At 42.7% G+C, this 16,194-nt stretch overlaps 1 protein-coding gene across 1 annotated transcript; it reads left to right on the top strand.

Moving 5' to 3' along the window:
• The first annotated feature begins 1,466 nt into the window (after positions 1–1,466).
• IL20RB (interleukin 20 receptor beta) lies at positions 1,467–15,650 on the top strand. The gene is given in 8 exon segments (XM_009324805.1): positions 1,467–1,533; positions 7,147–7,273; positions 7,996–8,186; positions 10,962–11,086; positions 14,290–14,440; positions 14,761–14,873; positions 14,876–14,923; positions 15,525–15,650. Coding segments are annotated over 8 exon segments (948 nt in total).
• Positions 15,651–16,194: the final 544 nt, after the last annotated feature.

The raw sequence follows: 16,194 nt of genomic DNA, 5'->3' as shown, positions 1-16,194 counted from the left end.
GAAGAAGGGAATTGAAGGAAGCGTGGAAGGAAAGAGGACAGAAAGAACGAAGAAAGGAAGGAAGGAGGAAAGGAAAGGGAGGGCAGAGAAAGCAAAGGAAGGAAGAAATGAAGGAAAGAAGAAAGGAAGGAAGAAGTGAAAGAAAGAGGGAAGGAACGGAGAGGATGGAAGAAAGGAAGGAGCAAATTGGGGTGTAGCTGCTTGTGCTGTTCCTGCATGTCTGAGAATCTTGAGACCTGTGATTAACTGAATACTAATTTTATTCTTTCATAAATAAATTAAAAAAGATCCTTTCTTTCCTCAGAAAATATAGACTATACAAGTTTTCACAGATCCCTTTAGTTCACCAGTGAAAACAGTAGGCATGTATTTGGTATTAAAAGGTATCAGAAAGGAAATAATTTTTTAAAGACATAAAAGCCCTTTCTAAGGTGACAGACTGTAAGGAGGAGGAAGAGGTTTTAGAGGAGAGGTTTCTAATACTCGCTTTCATTGGAGCTAAAAGCATTTCGTAGGATTTGCCTTTTTTCCCCCCATTATCTGTACAGTCAGAATTTCATTTAATTTAAATGGCCTTTCACAGAATGTAAAAAGCTTCCACCTAATCTTTGTCTTTCCCTTGGCCTCTGAAGAAACCAGCCTCACAAGCACAAAGGTAGCTGCTGCTGCTGCAGCCTTGGAGCCAGCAGGCGGTTTGGGTTTCTAAGAAGGTCTCAGAGCTGTATCCCACTGAAGAGCCTGCCTTTGCTCAAGAGGCGAGGTGGAGAGCAATGGACCTTGGAAGATGGAAAAACCTTGGGATACCGGTGCCTGCACCAAATCAGATCTGAAAATAGAATGTCCTCCCCAGTACACACCTAACACAGCTGCCATGAAAACAGTATTTGAAGATAAATTGGAGCATACAACTCCCTTCTGCCAGTCCAGAGGCACACAGTCCTTCACCAGTCCTTTGTGCAAGGTGTGTGGCTACAGGTATGCTTTAGCAATACTGGGGAACTTTCCTGGTGCTTGGAAGCATTGGGATTTATCTAGTTTGGGGGCTGAGCAGAAAAATTAGCATTTACAGCTATATAAACTGCATGGAAATATCCAATGAATCCTGTTTCCTCCTTATATCTTTGTTTAATACATATAATTGCTAACTAAGTGGAACAGAGTTATGCCATCTAGTTGAGCAATTGCACAGACCTGTAAAGAAATGCTGGCATCAGATTACCCGGGCACTCCTTGTAACTACACCCTTACAAACAATGTATGTACGTCTTTAGCATTGGCGCAGACATGCAGAGAATTGGTGTTTGCAATTTTCCCCTAGAGTCTCCACTTCGCTCGCATCATGGCTGGCGCTCCCCCGGAGTCTCCGCTTTGCTCGTGTCATGGCTGGCTCAGATAGGGATCCCTGTCTAGGAAGGGAAATTTCTGAGCTGCGCAACATGGTATGAACGTGGGAAAAGGCGACAAGCATGAGCAAAATGTCACTAAAGCTCATCTGCTGTTTCTTCTGCGCTCTGATTGCACCAAATCTCACAGGTAAATGGCTAAAGTATCTTCAGTTGCCTTAAGTCAGAAGATGAAGGGGTTGTGAGAAACAAAAAGTCTTTTGTCCTTTTGTTAAACATGCCTCTACAAAACCTAAGCCAAATAGTTTGAGGTCAGGTGATTTTGAATTTTAATTCTTTGTCTAAAATTAATACTAGAATAAGCAAATGAAAAAGACAATCCATAAATTCTATGTTCTGCAAGTCAATTCTGAAATCTAAAGGGGAATGTCAGTTTGAAGGACATTAACTTACTAATCCTGTATTTGTCTCCGCTCTTCTGCTGTTCTGTGAAAAGCTGAACTTTCAAGTCCTCTTTTAATGCTGATCTCTTTGAGCACAGGGGATGCCCTGCCTGGGAGTGGATGCAGGGTCAGAGAGGAAGGGTATAAAGTGTTAATAGCTCAAAAATGTTCACTGAGGGTCTCCTTTACCGTGGGAGGAGGTTGTGCAATTTGTAATCTGCTTCTCCAAGTAAATGCTAGGCTCCAAACACATCTCCCAGAAGGAGTTTGGCCTCTGATCTCCTGACTACACTTCAGTGTTTTTGTGATGGTCAGTCCTCTAGAAAGCAAACACGGCTTGCCAGTGTGCTCGGATTTTGCTCAGTTCTGTCTTTCTAAATGTGCCATCTTAGCTCCTGAATTCAGGTTGTGTCTTGCTCCGTTTTGTTCTCTGCCTCAGAAAAAATAATTCTATAGCTTCCTTGGCCAGCAAAACACTTTGGAACATTATTTATAGTTTTTAGTTGCTAGGTATGGAAACCACTGACTCAGTGTCAAGTTGCATATGCTCTGAAAGTTTATTCTGTGGAATAGGGAAGATTATGACAAATGTTTTTTAAAAGATGGCAAAGCTGGGCAACTATTCTTTAAAGAAATTTGATTTTATTTTTACTGTATTTTTGTTTAAGGCCTGGCTAGTTGTATGATGTTTCCACAGAGGAGCCATGTTGCCTGTGTGTGAAGTGACTGCCAGTCTTGCTCAGCCGCCTACTCATCCAATTTTTTCTTCTACACTGTGACAGACAGTAGTCGAAAAAGGTTGGATAACTTACACTGTGTCCTCCTTCTCTTGGCCTTGACCTGAAATATGAAAATTTGTGTCCTAGTCTCCTTTTTGAGCAAAGAACATTTTTTTATTGAATGTTTATGTCTAAATCTGCCCCTGTGGTTGCGTAGAGCAGACACCAGGTTAGAAGACAGTGTGGTTCCCATCTAGGCCGGGAGTCCAGGCTTTGTATCCCGGGTGCTGGGGAGAAAACCAGGCAAGGGGGTATGTAATAGGGTCTTGCCTTTTGCAGTCAGTTTGTGCAATCAGCAAATGAGGGAGGGGATGTTACCGGAACCTTCAGGTTAGAGTTATAGACAAAGAGATTGTTTAGCATAACTTATTATTGTTGCCTAAAATGCTGTGTTTCTAAGAGTTAAAGATGTATGGCTTTCATTTTCACCATTTAGCTTACAATGAAATTCCTTTAGCTTTTTGGGGTGTTATAGACATTACTCTATTTTCTTGTCACCTATATTTAGAGTTCAGAATTCCCTTGTCAGATTCCCCTTCACTGAAATTTCCTCAAATGCAGAGGCAGACCATGCTCGAACATACAAAAAGCTGGTGACATTGTTGTCCTCCAGATTAGAAAAAGGAGATTAAATGGTACAATGCTTGGAAGGTAAGAGACAATGCTTATTAGCACAGCAGTAAGGAAGGATTTCTCAGGCCTGTATATAAAATTTTAAGGGGCATGCCAGAAAAAGCACAGATAAAGGAAAGCACTTCTGAACACTATGCAACACTGATTCTGGAGTTACTGTTTCTTCTTGTGTTTGTTGAGCCCCTGAAAGGAGAGGCTATTATGAATAAAGAGATAGTTTTATTAATATTTTTGCAGTGTTCACCTACATTTAACAGTAAGTGGTGGTGATAGTAGTGATGAAGTAACAGCAAGTAATGATGAAGTAGTAGTGATGAAATATTATTGTGTTCTATATTCACAGAGAAAGAAGGGTATCAAAATCTATCCCAGAGCAATGGAATTTTATCAGGGTTTATTTAAGGCATTTTAAACTGAAAAGTAAGACAGACAAATGTACTGGACTTGATCATGAAATTTTTTTTTTGAATTGTAGATTCTTTAACACAAAGAGGAGAAAAATGTTAAACAAGAGAAGTCATCGCCATTCTAAATGGAAATCCATTCTTTGCGTAACAAATGAAATGGAATAGACTTCTGATAGGGTAGGAGGCGAAAATGGTGTTTACAGAGAAAATCTGGACATGTCTTTTCTTTGGCATGGCTGGAGATGTTAGGGTAAGAGTCAGTACCCTGGCTTGAAAGACTGCAGTTTGGCTTTTCCTATGAGGCTGTTTACATATTGCTTGTGAATCCAAAATCAAATGGAAGTGCTACGCAGCCCTGGACTAACAGCCTTCTGGGTCCTGCCTGCTCTCTCTGTCCAGTTGTCTCCTGCACTTTGTATGATTGTTGTTTCTTTTCCCTTCAAAATGCATAGACCAGAGTTAATGGAGTATTTTAGTGCTGAAACAACGTACTTCACTGTTTATACTCGGTGCTTCCCCTTTTATATAACCTAGAATTGTCTCTTCTCCCAGTGCTAAACATGTGTTTGCTTACAATTATTTTGTGGGCTGTTGCAACAGATGGATTGGAGAAATCATGAATATAATTTGTTTGGATATGACACAGGATATGTTATGTCTAGATCATCAGTATTTTGGAAGAGCATGAACCTCTCTTCCAAACTACAGCTTTCAGCATGGCTCTGGGTCCCAGGCAGAAAGCAGGGAAGTGCATCAGTGCTTTTATTGCTCAGGGACCCCATTTAATTTGTGTACTGGATGAAAAGATCTCAAGTTTTGGCTTTACACCTTTTTGATTCAGTCCTGAGGGCTGTCTGCTGTGTTTGCAGTAGGGCATGGTTATGCAGTTACAAACATCTCTATACATACAATCAAGTGGGACATACTAAGGCTGAATCATAAGTTTCACTTTAGTGTATTTGTTATTTAATTATTTAACCTTACAAGCACAAAATCTTATAATTTTTACATGTAACAGCTACACACACACATATATACATATACTTATGCCCACACAGATATCTGTTTCTGTATTCTTTGATTATGAAAGGTAAAGAATATCTTTCTTTAGGGTTGCAGTTTCCTTCATCTGAAGGCAGATGTCCGAACTAGTGTGCCATTCATGTGAACTATATGTCCATAACACTATACCCCACCACCACCATCTTAGCTGCAGTGCTGGCGATCTCGTTTTGTGACACGAAGTGCAAACACCCCATGGCACTGAATAGCTGCTATGTGCTATCGCTTTGCTACAGAAGGTATGTGGCCCTGTAAAAATCAGCAAATATGCCCTGTAGATAACACAAATGAGTATTAGGTTTTTATATATCTTATTTTTCTTGGAGAAGAGTTACAAGTAGCAGAATTTGTGCCCATCCTGAATCTATTAATACCAAAAAGAAACTTAAATCAGTGAACTCCTTTTTTTATAGAGACACATACACTGTCATTAGGCCCAGAGTTTTTCCTAATGAAAGGAAGAAAGAAACCTTAGTGTCTGTATACGAACTTTTGTGGTTCAGCTGAAGTGAGGTGACAGGTCTCACTGTACCAATGGAGGAGTAACTGGTTTTGCTAGCAAACCAGGAAAACAGTGTACTAAGCTCAGCATAGCCAGGAAATTAAGGTTGGTCTCAACCAGATACAAAATAATCTTTGGGCCATTAAAAGGTAGATAGTCCAATTCAGAACTATCTTCTTCTTTTAAAATTGGTTTCTAGACTGTTTAATAAGATAGGGTTCAGTACTGTTGAATAAAAAAAATATATATCCAAAAAGTCCTAAAGTCAAGGGCTTAAAAAATTAGGAAACACTCCAGTGCAGTTCACCCCTGTTCAGAGCTGGAACATCATTGTGTGCATGAGTCATGTGGAGAACTAGTGTCTGATCATGTAACTTGGAGTCTGTTACGTAATTCACACACTTAGGTATGCCGACTCCCAAAATTAACACGGGAACCAAGAGTACAAGGAAAAGTAGTAGCAAACAATTTAAATATTGAGAAGCTTGGAGAATACAAGAGACCAAACTGGTGGTCGAGCTACAGAGTGAAGGTCAATAAAGACTTTTTTTTTTAAAAGACAAAAAGTGCCTTGACAGTAGTATGGACCCCCAATCGGACAGAAGCGATAGAACTGTTGATATGGCAGACAGTGACTCTTCCGCTATCTAAATGGCAAGGAAGAAAGCTTCTTATCCCATAGATATCTGACTTTTAGTTTAAAGAATGGCCGAGCATTGTGTCAACAGATCCATATAACTTATGCCAAAGAATCATAAAAGAGTTGGCATCAAGGCTCTCCACATCATTAGTGATTTTATAAAGATATGAATACAGGGAATATTCTAAGGGCAGAAAGAAGACCCATGTTGTTCCAATGCATTAAAAGAATAATCATAATGAAAACATCGCTCATGGACTTGTCAACCTGGTTTTAATACTGGGCAGAACAACTGACATTAACTCTGGTTAACTTTGTAAACACAGCTTAAAAGAAGACACCCTTTTTTAATGACAGTTAAAGACTAATGGAACATAGACCTTGTTAAGTGAAATAGATGTAATTAAAAAAAATAATTAGGAAATAATCTTTAGGTAACATAGATATATTGTGATAGAACAGTTATCTTGTTTCTGGGAGAGTGTTGAAATGACCACTGCTACACTGGGTTGGTTGAAACCGCTCCATCCATTCCTCCCTTCCTATGGTTCCTTGGGAACCATTCCCTGTTGGGCAGAGAGAACGTAATTTTCTTGGGACTGGAGGGTAGCAGAACAGAGGTAAGTCTGTTCCCATAGTGTAGTGCAGGATGTGCCCGTGGGGAATCCTGCCTTCAGTGCTCTGGTCCAAACACTGCGAAGTATTTTACAGTAAGATGCCATAGGATAAAATTAACTACACTGTAGGTACCATCCCATACTTATGCTTTGATGATCTCAGAGTAATGTAATACTTTCATTTATAGTCCATTGAATAAGTTTATTCTATTAAGAGGTACGTTGATTACAGCCTATACGCACTTACATTATTAGAATCCTGCAACATGAAAAAAGCTGTACCAAAGCTAGGATCTTCTACAGCGTCCAGTCAAGCCAGGAAAGAAATAGCACATTTCTAACCATGACATCCATTGGAACAGTCTATAGAGTGCAATAGGGTGTCTGTTACTTGACTTCATTAACTCGAATTCGATGGCTTTATAAAAGCTTGACCTTTTCTCGCTGTTTTACTGATACAATGAAAAACTCTGAAATAATGAAAAGGCATGCTTTGCCTTTCTGTAAGCAGTGCCAGCCTAGCTGCTCTGTCATTTGCTCTTTGGTTGTCATTTCTTCTTCTCTGTAAAATACTTTCAAACACTGAAATGACAGTAGTGAAATGAAGAGTGCATTTTTCTGATGCAAAACACAGTTTTACACTATTCTTCTAAGCTTTTTTCCTAGTATATTCATATATCTTTTTTCTTTCTTTCTTTTTTCTTTTGCTGGGAATTTTAGGTGAAGATGCTTTGTTGCCAGCACCTCAGAATATCTCTATTCTTTCTACCAACATGAAACACTTCTTAACTTGGAGTCCTGTGATCATCCAGGGAGAAACTGTGAGATACTCTGTTGAGTTTCAGGGGTAACTTCTGTTTTTTTTCTTCTTTGCTCTTTGAACACTGTTTACTTAGACTTAAAATCCTGCACTATTTGGGTGTCTTGAGCACAATTCAGTTCCCAGGCGTAAGAGAAGTTTGGTACTCCAGCACTGTTGATCACAAGTGGGGGAAACAAAAATCCTTTTGCTCCAGTTCTGAGGCTGTTTACAGGTTAATAGATACCTGAGTAATCCAAGGTGTGCATTAATCCCACATATGAAAACTACCTCAGTCTAAAGAATTCAAAAGTTAGGGAGATTAGCAACAGTTTATTTAGAAGAGGAAAGAGAAAACATTTGAGATTTATTCAGTGTTAATCTTTTAAACATTTAACACACATTACAGGAGGTTTCTGCTACATCTTGAGCTATGACTTGTGTCACAGTATGACTTTGGAATTCTGGTTTACCGGGGATGATCAAGTCAAGTGAGTGGGCAGGATTTGATGCATCAACACTGTGTTGGCTACCCCTACCTCCTACAATATCATGCTGCATTTGGCTCATGAACAAGCTGGCTCTGGGAGATTTTCTCTAGATAAGATCTAAAACACACCCATACTGGTTTCATACACTCCTGGTATTCCAGCCCCAGCGTGTCCCAGTACTAGTTTTACCTGGAAAGAACCAGCAAGCAGCCTTAGCCCACGTCATGGATATATCACCTATCAGACTGTTGCCTGTCTGCTTTCTTTTCCTTTCCTCAGCGAGTATGAACGAGAGTATGCCAATGAGAGCTGGATTCCCATCTGTGAATGTTCACTCATCACAGCCACAGTGTGTAACATCACAGATGACATCTCAGCCACTGTGGCCTATAACCTGCGTGTAAGGGCAGACATTGGTGTTGGAAGATCAGAGTGGGGCACCCTGGAAGGTTTCTTCAATCGCATCACAAGTGAGTCCTGCTATTTGGCTTAAGCTACATCAGTCGTGTTAATTTCTCAGAGTTCGGTGTTGAGGGATAGCTCAGGTGCATGTTTGTGTACTATGCATGTCACACAAAGCCCATAAATGCACAGAGTACATCCTGCTTCTCATCTCCTCTCATGCTGGGTTGGGATGTTTCACTCTTAAGACAGCCATGCTGTGTTCTTGGGCATGAGTTCCTCCTGAGGCAGGGCTGAATTTGCCAGGGCTTGAATTTCAAGGGTTTCAAAGATAGGTAAGAAGACTCCAGGCATTTCTTTCGGCAAGTTGGCCACTCTTGCCCCTGATTTTGAAGAGTTCTCATCAATCAGGGTTGCTGTCAATGCTCCATCTAATCCGTGTCATCTAGTCACTTCTGAGCGTCCAGAACCTGATCCTGTGGAAGCACTTACTCTAGAAAACAGCCATGTTACCCTCTATCTGCCTCATGCTGTCCTGGAAATCCCGCTCCCTTCCAGACATGATTCCCTCCTCCCATGTTGTCAGATATATGAGGTAACCTCAGAAGAGGAAAGAAAAAAGGAAACCGTAGCATTGCTGCAGTCCTAGCAATGAAGGGTATTTTCTCCATATCCTTCCTACTCCTGCAAAGCTTGAGGCCCAGCTCAACCCAAGAGTCATGTTGCAGCTTAAAATTAGTGTACTATTTCCAGTTTTCCTCTGGAATAATTACGTCTGTTCTCTACCATGTAGCCAACTGCTTTCAGCAACAAAAACTGTGGTGGAAAACCTCTGATGAGGTCACTAGCAGAATGCAACTCTGGGATGGGCAGCAGTCATCAGTTTTAGCCAGGGAAGAAATTGCCTGTCTGAGGACAGAGTTGACCCTACCTTAAACCTTCATCAGTCATTGGAAGTTATCTACTACTTCATGAGTGAGCAGTCCTCACTCATACAGAGCACTTAGTCAAAGCAACACCATCAGAAGTGCCACCTAAGTACGTGAGTGTGTCTCTTGGTGTGGAAGTGTTTTCTAGACAGTGCTTTAGATGAAAAATCCTTCCCTTTTCCAGCAGCTATGGTGGCACAGAGTTGAGCTACAGACCACACTGTCGGGCAGAGATAGGGGAAGGATATTCCTTAGCTTGACCCTCTTCATGAAGAAAAGCTGCAACTTTCTCATGGTACAGTGAAGTATTTGACAGCTTGGTCCTGTGTCTTAGAGACCTCAATACAATCCTCTGGCTAAGCTGTGAAAATTCAGAGGATACAGCTTGCAATGGGCTGCAGTGTGAATATGCATATATGGACAAATGTTTAAAGGAGGAAGAAAAGTCACTGTAAGTTCTTGTACTTATGCATTTTTACTGCTCACTTTCCTTGTCTCTGCTTTCGCATCTCTTGGGAAACCTGGCATTGAGTCTGAGGGGAACTAAGGAATTCAAAGCACAGCCCACAGGTTCCGTATGTGGTTCGTAGACAGGGCATCAGTGTAGCCCACAGTACTTCCAGACTAAAAAAGCTCCAGTGTCAAAGCCTTAGGTGTAGATATACATGAAGTACGATAACACATGGAAAACACTTTTAAAAGATCTTCCTAAAACTAACAATTTAGTCAGTCTTCATTTATTAAAATTGAGATAGTTGGTATCCAGTGTGCTAGCACAGAGATAAATCTAAATGATCCTGTTTGGTTAGTAGTTGCATCTTGCAATGTCCATTTGTTAATACTTTAGCCCAATATTTGTTTTTAACCTCCAAATGACGTTATAACTCTTTTTATTTTGAGACATCATGTTAAGCAGATTCTCAGCTTTTAATTTAAAAGTATAAAGTAGTTTTCCAGGCCTCCCATTTGTGGCACACTCATGAACATACTTGGATTTTATGTTTTCATATTGCTCAGTATTCATGGCAATTCACTGGATGTAAGAGCAAATTCTATTAAGAACATCTCTTCTGTATGTTCCTATACATTGCTCTCCTTCCTTTCTTGAAAGCAAGGAGGTTGAAACCAGTTTCAGCTACAACAGAGTGGTAAAGAATGGCGTAGATAAGGAGTGCAAGGTACAGTGTGTAGTTTCATTCATGCTTGATTGATTCTGATTGTTTCACTAATATTCCTCAGACCAAACCAAGCTTTGAATATCGAAGTAGACATGAAGCAAATCACCTACAAGTTTACTTGCATACACTTACAAAAACTTAAGTCACAGCAGGTCATCAGCCAAAGTCTGTCTAAAACCATGTAGATACTAAAAGAAAATGAGGATTCATGTGAACTGCCAGAGTTACCCTGAGGCTCGTATTGCTTTTTCCTTCACCTTTGAATAACTGCCAAAATTCCCATGAAGAAGCAGTGGTTTCACAGCTCCTGTTCTGTATGTTAGTGCTAAGCTAATGCCCAGGAGCAGAAGAACTGGCCTGATCTGGTGTCTCAACTTCTGGTCACCCAGCTGGTTCTGTTGCTGTTGATCACACGGGACCCTTAGGCCAGACACTTCCTCTGCTGGAGAGAATTCAAAACCTTTCAAGTTCTGTGCAACTCCGCTATTGCCAAACTCCTGGTTGCAATGCCAATAATCATGGTCCTCCTCCTGCTCAAAGTCTGCTACAGTATCTAGACGTACTGGGAGGTAGGGCAGAGAGAAGTTTCTGCCCCACTGAATCAACCAGCTATTATTCCAGATTAATGTTACTGTGCTCATGATGGCAGCTTCTCCTCCTCTCCTAGCTGGGAAAGGGAAGACAGTTTTTAAGGGTTGCCTCTGATGTGATAATGGTGCTCTCTCTGTGTTGGCAGCTTCCCTGACCCCACCTCTGATGAAGGTCATAGCAGATGGGTATCATTTACTAGTGGAGCTGGAAGACATGGGGCCTGCCTTTCAGTTCTGTGTTCTCTATTGGAAGAAGGGCCAGGAGAGTAGGGTGAGTTTTACCCTCGGGTTTTGGGCAATAACAGAGAGCCCACATGCTTAGAGTGAAAGCATACAGGCATTGCCCAGGGCCTGTTTGCCAGTCCAAGCTCCTGCTGTGAGGCTGGAGGACCTGCCTGGAGTCAATGTGCCATATTCCTCTGCACATACCAGTGGGTTGCTCTTACGCCCATGGAGAAGCTTGTCTGTTCTTTCCACATTTCCTTCTCTGGGAAGAGGAATCCCCTCAGGGACCTCAACTATTGAAAGAAACCAGAAGTCAGGAACTGAAGGTGTTTATGCTGGCCACCTTCTCTGAATATAATTTGGTTTACTCAGACAAAGATTAAGGTGTCACACTGAGGTGATCTCAGGAGTTTTTTGTGAAACAGCTTGCCTGTGACAGTGAGCTGTAACTTGCTTAGCTGAGGACATTGCTTACACCTGGGTAATACTGAAGCAGTGACAATTTGTGTTCTATTCAGGTCATTCTGTTTCTATTAGACACCAATTTTATTTTTTTTCTCCTGGGAACTTGGTGCTTCCGTAGCACCTAAGAACATAAAAGCGTGAAAGTAGCCATATAAAGGTAGACCATGGGACCATCAAACCCAGTATCTTCTCTCTGCCAGTGGGCAACGGAGATAACCGAGGAAGATAATAAGGAGAAGGCCTGTGTATAATTACACTTAGATTATTTTCTGAGATCTCAGAGACACGGCTGCAGGAAATTCCTGAGGCAGAACTGGTATCGTTAATAGCCCTTGATGAATTTTTGTTCAAGCCATGTAAATTTTAGCATGTACAACTTCCTATAGCCAGGAGTTCTGCAGCTTAACTGTTGTGCAGTCTAAATCTTGATTTAGGGGAGAGAGAACAATTATTCCCTATTCACTTTCCCCACCACTCTAGAATTTTATATTGTGTGTCTCTTTCCAGGCCAAGGACTCCCAGCCTACTTAGTTGTTCCCTATGGAAGCCCTTCCAGCTCTTTTTGTCTTTACCAAAGTGGGCAGGGAGTAAACCTTCACAGTTCAAGGTGCAGGAGCACCATAGAACAAAACACATCTTCACACTCTTCTCTTTTCCCAGCAACTGTTAACATGTGTGACTACCACAGAGCAGAGTATTCCATGAAACCTGAACCCCAAGTTCCTGTTTCTGACGGGGGATGCTCAACTTAAGGTTGAGTCACTGACTGTGTAAAAATGAAGGGGAAAAATTCTCATGAGCATCATTTCACATTTATCTGTGTTGAATTTAATTTGTCATTTTATTGCAAGGTCCTCCTGCAGTTCTTCACAGTTGGCTGTCATCTTTACTATTCTGAAGTGGCTTTTTAGTATTATTAGCATGTATCAGTTTTTATTTTTCTTCCAGATCATCTGTAGTAATACAGTGGTGAGCACAGATCTGCATGGGTCTCCACCATGACCTCCTTCCACTCTGAGAAAGGATTAGCAATTTAACCATACAAAAGTCTTTCTTCTATCAGGAAGCAGCAGGAGCAGGGCTGCTCACTATGAGCAGGCAAGCCAGGAGCCAAGGATGATCCCAGTGCAAGCAGTGCCCTCCCCAATCAGGCATAGACCGATAGGGTCTGATTACAGTGGGCAGAAACTGGTAACAGGGTCCATCAGCAGCCCCAGACAAGGCAGGCGATGAACCAGGCCCAGGGTCTGTACAGGGACCCCAGCCAGGAGCAAAAAGGAGATAGGACCAGAGACAGGGCTGGAGGACAAGGCTGCAAGGTACTTAACAAGGGTCCATCCAGGAGACAAGCTATGTACAATGTAGGTCCAAGGTCCATTCTGGAGACAGGCACACCTCCAGCATAGCTCAAACAGGAACTGAAGGTCCTAGGTTGAGTTTAAATGGGGTTCCTGGGCCATGGACAGGAGGGGGAGGATGGGGGTGTGGGGCAGGCAGGGCTGGTCAGGGCCGTTGCAGCCTGGTTAGTGCACTTAGAGCTCCGATGCCTTTTTATCCCATGGCTGTTAGCTTAATAGGCTTTTGAAATAGATCTTCTTGACTATCTTTTGGAAATCCAAGTAAACGAGATCAACCTTGTCCATGAGCTTTCTGACACCTTAGAAAGAATAATATAGGTTCGTGTCTGATTTCCTTTTACGAATGAAATCTTGTCTTCTTCAGTATATGGTATTAATCACCTAAACGTTAATTCCAAACTTCAGAATAGTTTCTACCAACTGCACTGTCACAAGCATCAGATTTGCTGGTCAGGACATGTCTGGTTCTCTGCTGGGACTCTTTTAATTTTTTTTTTATAATTGTCACATTTGACATGTCTGATTTGAAGTTTTTGCAAGAGGTTACACACCCCAGGTAATCATTGACCTGATTTTTTGCCTTGAAATCTTTTCAAACTAATGGCCCTCAATATCATGTTTCTGTGGAGAAGGATATTTTGATGGAGAGAAGGACTTGCCCTGCCAGGAGAGCCCTACTGGCTTGTTGGAGGTGTCCGTATGTGTATGATGCTGGAGGCTGATCAGGCCTGCTGTGAGCACAGGCTTTGCATCTGCAACACAGCAAGAATTAGGAGCAACTAGCTAATTGTTACCTGTCCTCTCATGACTGGGGACACTGGGAATAGCAACTCCATTTTGCTAGCAGTTAATGGAGTCCTATTTATTGCAAGAAAATAATGTACTGCTGTTCATATGCTGTTTAAGGGTTGATGAAGTGTTACAGTTGCACACACCAAATTCACTTGCTCCGCACTAGCCCAATTCATCCCCTCTCTGTGCTCCAGAGACATGGCCCAGCTCTCACACCCGTATCACAGCATGGTTCTGGCACTCCTATCATATCACGCTAACACAGGCATGATTTTGGCATCCCAGCAAAAACTCAGATCAGTCAAGACCTTACTCAGTCATCAAGCCCTTACACCAGGGGAGTAGGTTGTGGCCCAGCATCATCATTATGCCTCTTTGACTCACAGCTCCTTCTTTCCATCCCCTCCTACCCTTGCAGACATGTGGGGTCTCATTCTGCACTCCACTGTGCTTCCTTGTCTGCTGCTTTTCTCCATCTCTTCTCTTATTCACACAATCCTCTGACACCTCCTGCTCCTATTATTTTCCTTTCTTTTCTCCCAGTAAATTCTGGGCTAGCATCATGTTAAGACTCCTGTTCTCAGTTAGGTCCTTGCCCTATGTTCTGATGCTCTCTCTCCTGGGCCTGTGGCAGATGCAACGGAAGGTGGTGAAAGAGGTCGGCTCCGTGGTTCACCTGGACACCATGGAGGCAGGACCTGATTATTGTGTAAAAGCTCAGACATACGTCGAGGCGATCAACAGAAGCAGCAGCTTTAGCCAGACACAGTGTGTGAGGGCACAAGGTAACAGCCAGCCTTCCTTCCTACTCCCCTCATGTAGTCATGCCCAAGAAGGATAGCCCACAGCTCTTCTTTTTGTTTCCACACAATATCTCCTGTCTTGTTTGCAAATGTGCTGCCCATTTGTTCCTCGGGGGAGGTAAAAAAAAGACTTGGCAATGCAGCTGCCTACACTGGCACTGGTATCCTTCCCTGGAGTGTGCCAACAAAGGATCTCACCAGGGTGGGTGGGAAGAGCAGCTGCAGAGGGTGCAGGCTGACTGCATTGGGTGGTTTGTCCTCACAGTCTCTCTGAGGAGTTTTGCTGCTTCTGTTGTTTCTAGGTGGCAGATCCGTGTGGCTGGTTACTGCCCTCATCTCCTCTGCTGGCTTTGCTGTGGCTGCTTTGACCCTGCCTTTCCTTACCTGGAAAACAAGTAAAGCCTTTCAGTATTCTTTTTTTTTCAGTATTCCTGCTTCTCTGTTGCTGTCCTGCCAGAAACACTGGTAACTTTTTTTACTGTGCTTTATTGGTTTTTAGGGTGCTGGGTATTCACAGGAGCATGGGGCAGGCAGAAAAAGCACACATGCATAGGAAGCCTTGCTCATTCCAGTGTGATGAGCTGAGCTGCAGGTGTCAAGCAGTCCACGACTTGGCTGCACGGCTGTCACTGCCTTCGGCCTAGAGCCCTGAACAGGGAAGATGCTCCTGGTGCTTGTGGAGAAGCAGCTGGGGAGGCATGGACTGACCCTGCCTGACCAGCTGCTCCCTGAACAAAACAGCTGTGTCATTGGCAACACTGCTCCATGTCCCCTGGTACCAGCACTGAGCTTCTCAACTCCTTGGTGAGGAGAAACTGATCGTCAAAAGCAGCCTCTTTTCTTGCTCACTCTGGAGGGGAGTATGTTTAAGTCAGTAGCTTAAGTGTGCTGTCCAGTTCAAGTGAGAACGCAGGCAGCAGCTTTCGTGGCTGTGGGTTCCTGAGCACTGGGTCTTTGGGCAGTTGTGGCAGGAAGGATGAGAGGAACGGTTTCTGGGGAAAAGTAGCAGACAGACAGACTAGCTCATCAGCCTGAGAGTGTTTGAGCGAGTGCATTTGTTTTACAGAAAGTATCAGAGCCCCCCACCCAGCTGATACTGTGTGGCAGTGAAGAAGCTGAGCAATGTGACCTGACCGTCCGTGTGATGCCCACAGAAGAAGTTCTCCGACTGTGGATTCAAGAAACACTTTAGAGCACCCCAGAAAAAAAACAGCCAGTGGAAACAGATCTTCTAAGCAGAGCTGGCAGATTGTGCCCCAGCCTCTTTTCTCAGAGTGCCAATAAGTAACATTGTTTTCTTTGTGTCTAAAAGCTGCTGCAAACCAAAGGTGGTGTGTATGATGAGCATGTGGCCTGCTCTGGTCCTCTCTGTAGCATCTTCATCCATCTACATAAAAAGCAAGTAAAGGTCACAGGTGACAACTGCCGGTTTCTATACTTCCCCTTCATACCCATACCCATATCCAGACATGAGTTAACTCATGTTCCCTTTACTTCTGTCAGCCACATTGATGGTCCCAAGGCAGAGCCCACCCTTCAGCCACCGGGATTTCACCAGAGCAATAAATGTAGAGCCCAGACCCTTAGTTCCAAACCATTTCAGCATCAGTATTTTTGCCTCGGTATTTTTAAAAGAAATTAAGCAGCCAGTAAGAGCTGCTTATGTGGCTAAACCAGCTGGAATGAACAGGAAAAAAATTGCTTTTAGGGCTGCAGGCCCTGACCTGAGGTTACAC

Source organism: Pygoscelis adeliae, unplaced genomic scaffold (genome assembly GCF_000699105.1).
Source record: "Pygoscelis adeliae isolate BGI_AS28 unplaced genomic scaffold, ASM69910v1 Scaffold85, whole genome shotgun sequence".
NCBI classification, from domain to species: Eukaryota; Metazoa; Chordata; class Aves; order Sphenisciformes; family Spheniscidae; genus Pygoscelis; species Pygoscelis adeliae.
Note: the sequence above shows the minus strand (reverse complement) of the source record. Positions and strands in the feature narration are given on the sequence as shown.